The sequence below is a fragment of the Bos javanicus genome, chromosome 5, assembly GCF_032452875.1.
Source record: "Bos javanicus breed banteng chromosome 5, ARS-OSU_banteng_1.0, whole genome shotgun sequence".
Lineage (NCBI taxonomy): Eukaryota > Metazoa > Chordata > Mammalia > Artiodactyla > Bovidae > Bos > Bos javanicus.
Window position 1 is genome coordinate 67,231,559 of NC_083872.1, and position 8,493 is coordinate 67,240,051.

The following is an 8,493-nucleotide window of genomic DNA, read 5'->3' on the forward strand; positions in this document are numbered from 1 at the left end:
TCTCAGATCCCCCGTGGGTACACTCCAAAGAGCTCCCCTCTTTACTCATCCCCCTAGCCGGTCAGGAAATAATTCTTGCGCTGGGGGCGATGCTACAGGCGGGAGGTCACCCTGGAAGAGTATCCGTGCTGTACACACCTGTCTAAGTGCTGATCACCCCCACCCCCACCCCCAGTGCGATCACCTCCCTTCTTGACCTCCTCCACACTTGTTCAATTTTGGGGAGCATATTCTAGTTCTCACAACTGAATGGGACATTAGAGACCACCTAACCCAACCTTCTGTGGTTCCCAACGAGGAAACTGAGGCTCGGTGCGGATGCCGCTCAACAGGGTCACAGAGTTAGTGAGAGGATGCCTTGGTACCAGAACCTAAGTTTTAACAGTCACTTAGTTCCACAGAATTCTCCCCATCTTTCTGAACTTCTGGAGCTAATTTGCTTCTGCTCCCAATGACATCGGAGCCCCCCCCCCAAAAGAGAGTGGCAGTAGGGTAGGAGAAGAAAACAGGAAAAATGGAGTCCTACTGTCCCTAACCTCCACACTGCCCTGTGTCACTTTTTCTGCCCAAACCCTTGCCTGTGCTTTTTTCCAAGTTTTCAGGAGAATCCCGGGACGCGTCACCCCAAACCTGTCTACCCCTACATCTCCAATTTTCAGAGCTATCCGCCTATCCGGTGACGCTGGCCCCCCCTTTTCCAGAACCACCCCCTGGCTGCAGCCCGCCCTGAGCGCGCCGCCTGTTTATTCAGCCGGGAGTCCGGCACGCGCCAGGCGCACGCACTGCAACAACAAACCCGGCTGAATGGGGAGTTTGCAAGGAACGGGCGCAGGGAACGGGAGGGGGCGGGGGCGGGAGGGGGAAAGGGGTGGGGAGGGGATGAGGGGGAGTTTAGGGAGTGGGGTGGGAGGAGGCGGTAAGAGGAGGGGGGTGGGGGCTGCAGCCGCTCGCTGCAGCAGCGGGGAGTGGGGGGCGAGGCGGGGCCAGCGCTGCGCGTGGGGCTGGGTGTCCCGTTGAAAAGGCGGCCGCACTCCGGCCGCCCAGCACTCTCTCACTTCTGGCCAGGGAACGTGGAAGGCGCAGCGACAGGGAGCCGGCCAAGGAGGGCGAGTGAAAAGAAGGAAATAAGCAAAGAAAGGGGGTTAACCAAATAACACAAACAGCCCGAGTCGCGGCTGGAGAGACCGAGACCGGGCGCAAGAGCGCACAACCCTAAGGGGAGAAGAACAGAAGACAGCAGAGCGCGCTCACCGCCGACTTTTGCTTCTGCTGCTGCTTGCTTTTTAAAAAAAAAAAAAAAAAACAAGAAGGCGCTAGCGGCAGCCTCACACGCGAGCGCCACGCGAGGCTCCTGAAGCCAACCTGCGAAGGGAGGAGGGGAGGGAGGAGGCGGGGTGGAGGGAGGAGGAGACGTGTGCACCTTCCTCACTCCCACCCTAAGAAGTCTCTCCCGGGGATTTTGTATTTTTGTAACTTACCTCGGGACTCCAGCTTTATCTCTCCCCTTCTCTCCCTTCTCTGTTCGTGCCCCTCCCCGGTCCTGTCTGTGTACCCCTAGCGTGCGTCCCGCACCTCGTGTCCCCGCTCGCTCCGATCGCGCGACTCCTTGGCCGCCGCTGTGCATGGAGAGCTCTGCCAAGATGGAGAGCGGCGGCGCCGGCCCGCAGCCCCAGCAGCCCTTCCTACCGCCCGCAGCCTGCTTCTTTGCCACGGCGGCGGCACAGAGCGCGCAGCAGCCGCCGCCGCCGCCGCCGCCGCCGCCACAGCTGAGCCCCGCGGCCGACGGCCAGCCCTCAGGGGGCGGTCACAAGTCAGCGCCCAAGCAAGTCAAGCGCCAGCGCTCTTCGTCTCCCGAACTGATGCGCTGCAAACGCCGGCTCAACTTCAGCGGCTTTGGCTACAGCCTGCCGCAGCAGCAGCCGGCCGCCGTGGCGCGTCGCAACGAGCGCGAGCGCAACCGCGTCAAGCTGGTCAACCTGGGCTTCGCCACCCTTCGGGAGCACGTACCCAACGGTGCGGCCAACAAGAAGATGAGCAAGGTGGAGACGCTGCGCTCCGCCGTCGAGTACATCCGCGCGCTCCAGCAGCTGCTGGACGAGCACGACGCGGTGAGCGCCGCCTTCCAGGCCGGCGTCCTGTCGCCCACCATCTCCCCCAACTACTCCAACGACATGAACTCCATGGCCGGCTCGCCGGTCTCATCCTACTCTTCGGACGAGGGGTCCTACGACCCTCTCAGCCCCGAGGAACAAGAACTACTCGATTTCACCAACTGGTTCTGAGGGTCTCGGCCTGGGTCAGGCCCTGGTGCGAATGGACTTCGGAAGCAGGTAGGTGGCATAGGGGCCGGAACCGGGGGATTCTCTTGTCTTCATTCTTTTTCTTCTGTAGGAGGGCGACTGCCCCCACGGAGATGAGGGGAGGGGTGGATTGAAAGGATTTGTGAGTTTGTCCTTTTCAAATCCGGGCGTGTAAGTTTCAGCCTTGGCTTCAGAGAGCGGCTTTGCCCAGGTCTCCAAGGACTTGCAGGGTAGGAGTACCGAGGTGGTATACCGACTCTTAGACTTGTCAAAAAAGGCGCTGTACCTGACAGATCTTCCTCCCAACCTCCACTTCCTCCCACCACTGGCCTCCAAGTTGACACTAATCTCTCCCCTTCTTCTTATGTTATAGGGCCTGCACAACCTGCATCTTCAGTGCTTTCTCCTCAGCGATGTTGGAAGGGAGAAGAAAGAAGAAGAGAATAAGAAGAAAACAAACAAATCCAGGCACCCCAACCCCTACATCAACTAAGCGCCGCACGCCTGAGAAGCAAGGCTCTCGCAAAACAGGGATGCGCTCAGAACAGTATCTTTGCACTCCAATCATTCACGGAGATAGAGTGACTAGGACCCTAGGATGACTAGGATGCACGGATTGCAGCTTGTGTGCAAAGCAGTGGGTTCCTGGCGTAAGGGAGCAGCACACGCCCTGTAGGAACACCCACCCACCGCTAACAGGCAGAGCTGACCTCCCCGCCCTCTCTTGAAAGCGCAGTTCTTTGGCCCTCTAGAAATGGGTTGGCGTCCTTCCTCTCTGTATGCCCCACCCTGATAAAGCTGTGGATTTTTGTCTGCAGTGAAAGTATGCTATCTGAAACCCCGACCCTCCGGGGGTTTTGAAAACCCCCAGCCTCTTGGGGCCCCCCTCCCCAATCTTCACTCCCTCACACCATCTTTTCCACCATTTTGATCATAGAATGCTTCCAATCTTTTGTGAATTTTTTTTTTATTATAAGAAAAATCTATTTGTATCTATCCTAACCAGTTTGGGGATATATTAAGATATTTTTGTACATAAGAGAGAAAGAAAGAAAAAAATTTATAGAGTTTTGTACAAATGTTTTAAAATGTGTATATCTTGATACTTTAACATGTAATGCTATTACCTCTGCATATTTTAGATGTGTAGTTCACCTTACAACTGCCATTTCCCCTATGTGGTTTTGTAAAGAACTGTCCTCATAGGTGAGATTGAAAGGCCATCAGATGTACTTCAGCACCAATGTGTCTTACTTTATAGAAACTTTGTTAATGTATTAATGATGTTATTAAATACTGTTCAAGAAGAACAAAGTTTATGCAGCTACTGTCCAAACACAAAGGGGCAGCCAGTTGGTTTCGATAGGTTGCCTTTGGGGAAATTTCTACCACTGCCCTTTTTTTTTCTTACTGTTTTATTACAAACTTACAAAAGAAAATATCCCGTGTATAACCCTGTTTTATACAAACTAGTTTCGTAATAAAACTTTTTTCTTTTTTTACAAATGAAAATAATCAGCTGCCTCCAAGTCTTCTTTGACGCTACTGCCCCATCCAAGTTATTATCAAAATGCCAAAGGGAAGGGAGGGGGAGAGGGTGGTGTAAAGATGCTAAGTGGCAGAAATGACAAAGATAAGTGCTGTGACCAGGCCTATCTGAGGTGACTCTATGAAACTTGTACAAGGAGATATATCTTTACCTGTATATCTACATATATAGATAGTTTTCCTTGACATTTATGCTGCAAATGTATGCAGACACCTAGCAAATAGGTGGTGATTAACAGCTGCATCATCTTTTGATAAAACATACACTGAAAAAAATCCCCCCAAAATGAACTGGAAGGAGAGGGTCCTCACCCCACTTTCTAACCCTTAGTTCCACTCTGAGTTTCTCATTGTGAAACTGTGGCAGGTCTGGATGAGATGATGAACATCAGGAGTGGGAGAAAGGATGGTGCTGCCTGAGTCTGGGCTTGGGGGAGGTAGCCCTGTCCACACTGCCAGGGGTGGGCGTGTTCTTCTCCCTTCACTCCCAGCCATGCATTTTCTACTCCTTTCTCCCACTGCACACGCTGTCCATATCGGTTTTAAGTAAAGGGTACGTATGATATAAATTTCTTACAGGAGTTAGATTTAAATAAATAGAAGCCTTAGAAATGTGTGGTCGCTTTGAGACACTGGCCTATCTAAGCTTGTGACTCTATCCGAATGGCGTGAGTTGCGTGTAAAAGTACCCAATTACCAAGATTCAAAAAGAAATTGGTGGGTTTTTGGCTGGCTTGCTTCTTGTCAGTTAGCAAGGACGTGATCAGAATCCCACTCCGCCTCTTGTGGGCTCCTCGCTTGCCGCTTGCATTACTTGCAGATTCAGTTAGCGTGTCTCCAGCCAAGCGGAAAGCCGAGCGCAAAATGCATCTTACAAAACCCAACAAAGAGCGGGGGGCCAGCACGTCTTCCAGAGTTAAAAATCTAGTCTGTGTTGGTACATCTATACCATTTAGTGGCACAGAATAATCATTTTTTAAAGCCGCGATGCGCAGAGCACGCCCCAGCGTCTGATGTCATTTTGCTAAATGACCCTCTATAGAATGCACATTGAGGCTTCAGTCCCTTTCAAAGAGATGAGCGTAATTAAGGGGGGGAAAAATCAGTAAATTCCTCATCGCCATAAATAATCGGACTTTCTGCCAGCAGTGGGCCAATTTAGAGCTTACTTGAGGGAAGTAATGCTTTTGAGATGCCTGCTTTATTTTTATCTTCTCATTTGTAGGACCGGACCTCGATCCACCCCCCGACCCCTTCCCGACCCTTATGCATTTCCTTTTCTTTTAATTTAGCTCCTTTGGAAGTTTCCAGATAAGGTACGCAAAGAAAGTGTAGCAAGTCATTTATGGCTATGAATATAACATTAGGATAATGTTTCAGCCCCCACAAAGGGGATTTTCCCCCCTTCTCCTTGTGAAGACAGGTGTTCTTTTACTCACTTCTGAATGGGAAATATCCAGTCTCGTTAAACTCGGGGCAAAGTTAGCCGTTGTTTGCCACAATGCGGAGGCAAACTCTAAAAATTCACAAAAACACACACAATTTTGCCGAAGCTAGGAAAGGGCAAAGCGGGGATTGGGCAAAATCTCATTACATCTGCTCTAATCGCTTAGCAACACAAAGCCGGGGCTTGTGCGGCGAAGGGAAGCCATTCAGGGCTCTCTGACAGGCCGCATTCAGCCAGCATTAGTCAGCTCCATAAATCACCGCTGCCCATTGGCTGCGCGGCGGGCTTTGGAGCGGCCCTGGGCTGTCAGCGAAATACAAAATGTAGACCCCAGCGGCTAGCAGTCGCGGCCTCTCCCCAGCGTGAGCCCCCTCTCCTGCTTTCTTTTTGGGGAGGGAGATGCTGGAGAAAAAAAAAAAAAAAAAAGCTGCCTTGACTTTATTAACTTAGAAATCTTAACTATTCAAAAAAAAAAAAAAAAAAGCCTGGAGACCACCGAGTTAAGACTGGAGTCGCCTGAAATTGACCAGGAGGAGCAAGCAGGCGGGAGAGGAAAGATAAAAAATAGACCCGCCGCTGGCTGCAAAACTGTTGAATGCGAGTATTATCAGAGGCTGTACTGGAGCTCCTGGGATGCACATCTCATTTCTCTGACACTACCTTTCAAAATTTTAAATTGCGAGGAGGAGGATGTGCGTGGAGTGGAGAAATATCTTCGGTTAGCAGCCGGGCCCACCAAAGAAGAGGGAAAAATAACCGGTCTGTTCTCTGCCTAGAGCATCAAAGGGCTAGGACTGAGAAAGAGGGAGTACAATGTGCATTAACACTTCACTGTTCTTGCAGAGTTGGGGATGTGAGATGAGAGAATCCACATCTTCTTGTTTGCAACATGGGGCTGGTGGTACCCACCACAGCAACAGGATGCTATGTAAAAGGACTTAGTGCAAGGCCTTGTAGGGGAGATTACAAGCTATATGTAAATGTGAGCACCTGGTGTTGTTATTCTAGTATCTCATTTTTATGGGGACTGGTCAGTTAGTTGATGCATCCAATTCAACCTAGATTCGAGGTTTACCCACAGGAAAAAGAAATCTGTGAATAGATGTAGTTTTTCCAGGAAAGCCCAGCTCAGCTTACCTCAAATACCACCTCTTCCAAGAAGCTTTCCATGATCATTCTATCTAAAGCAGCTTTCTGCTGGCTATAGTCACTCTTTATCCATTTTTCTGTTTCTCCTTCTTGCCATCTACTACTATGCAAAAACCAGAAGCAAAACAAACTCCAACAAACAACAAAAACCCACCTATTTGTTTGTGTAGTTGCTATCCATTGCCCTCTATTAGAAGGTAAACTCCATGAGGATAGGGAGCTTACTAGTCGCTCCAGCTCCTGCCCTGCTCTGCCTCTTCCTTGCATACAAAGGAAGTAGGAATATAACTTCGACCTGAACTTAGAGCCCAGCTCTCATCATTCCCAGTGGGAAAAGAACGTTAGTGTCAGCGAATCCACTTCCCTCCCTCCCTTTGACTCCAGATAACCTGGAGTTTCTGGGGAAATCTGAAAACAGATCATTTCTAGGTCCAGGACGGGAGAGAAGGAGAAAAGAGTTCAGAGACTTCTCAACAACTGGAAAAGGAAAATAGCTTGGAGGGCTTTAGGTACCTCAGAGAAGCATCCATTGTGTTTGAAAACAGGTTGCCTTAAAACAATCTGAGAGAGTTCAGTCTAGAAGATATAAATTAAGACAATTAAGTCCTAGAAATGTTGACTAACCTTAATCATTTGTCCCTCCCCTTTTATTTATGAGTGCATACATGGATGAGTGAGTGAATGGGTGAATGAAAACAAGAATAGCTTCCCAACAGCAGCATGGTCTTGGTTTACCTTTGTGGCAAGTCCCCAGCACCATCGCTCTACCTGGTTTTGGAAGATCATGAGAGGTGGGTATTCCTTTATGCTGATATAATCATGGGCAGCTCTAAAGCCCTTTTATTTTCTATCCATCTGTCTATGCAAGGGACAAATCCTCATTTTCTAGAAGAGAAAACTGAAATTGACTTACTTTGTGAACTTTCAAGTAAGTCATTCCCAGTTCCAAAAGATGAAGTGCTCTTCCAGAGTTTGGTTTTGAATAAAGCTAGGTTTACCTCTGCCCTAGGAAGTTTCATGATGATGGTCCTATGATCCCTGAGAATCTTACTCAAAACAAGTACATCCCTGAGATTCTGCAGGGAAACAGTCTGGGTACCAGACTGAGTCAGCAGGAGCCGGCAGCACACTTGAAAGCGCAAATGAAAAAAGAGTCTAATGGAGAGACAGAGGTGGGTGGAAATAAAGGAACCAAAAAAAATGCAGCACCCAGAGACTAGAAACAAGGGGAGGATCCTTAGCATCTCTGGATTTCAGGGGACAGAGGAGGACGCTGTCACTGCATCTCTGCAAGAGTGGTTGCTATGGGAGAGAAAGGTCCTGACAAGAGCTGCGGCCTGAGACCAAAGAGCAGAGCCACTGCTAAAGCACCTGAGGACCTTGTCAGTGAGGAGCAGGGATAAACATGGTCAGACCTACCTTCCCTCCTACCTCACAAATTCCTAGTGGTGCTTCCTAGTGGCCAAACCCAACAGGAAGCCAGAGGGCCAGACCTAGTGAAGAAAGAGGTCTTGCCACCAAGATAAACTAAGACCATGCTGCTGTTGGGAAGCTATTCTTGTTTTCATTCACCCATTCACTCACTCATCCATGTATGCACTCATAAATAAAAGGGGAGGGACAAATGATTAAGGTTAGTCAACATTTCTAGGACTTAATTGTCTGAATTTATATCTTCTAGAGTGAACTCTCTCAGCTTGTTTCATGGCAACCTGTTTTCAGAACACAATGGATGCTTCTCTGAGGTACCTAAAGCCCTCCAAGCTATTTTCCTTTTCCAGTTGTTGAGAAGTCTCTGAACTCTTTTCTCCTTCTCTCCCGTCCTGGACCTAGAAATGATCTGTTTTCAGATTTCCCCAGAAACTCCAGGTTATCTGGAGTCAAAGGGAGGGAGGGAAGTGGATTCGCTGACACTAACGTTCTTTTCCCACTGGGAATGATGAGAGCTGGGCTCTAAGCTCAGGTCGAAGTTATATTCCTACTTCCTTTGTATGCAAGATTAGGTTGTTACAAAAGAGGGTGTGTAGGTTAATGGCAGGAAGCAAGTTG

The 8,493-nt window shown here is 49.4% G+C and overlaps 1 protein-coding gene across 1 annotated transcript; it reads left to right on the forward strand.

Annotated features, from left to right (window-relative positions):
• The first annotated feature begins 883 nt into the window (after window positions 1-883).
• Window positions 884-3,815, forward strand: ASCL1 (achaete-scute family bHLH transcription factor 1). Its single transcript, XM_061417112.1, has 2 exons — window positions 884-2,330; window positions 2,674-3,815. The coding sequence occupies exon 1, from the start codon at window positions 1,623-1,625 to the stop codon at window positions 2,280-2,282; it is 660 nt and encodes a 219-aa protein (XP_061273096.1). The 5' UTR covers window positions 884-1,622; the 3' UTR covers window positions 2,283-2,330; window positions 2,674-3,815.
• The last annotated feature ends 4,678 nt before the right edge of the window (window positions 3,816-8,493 follow it).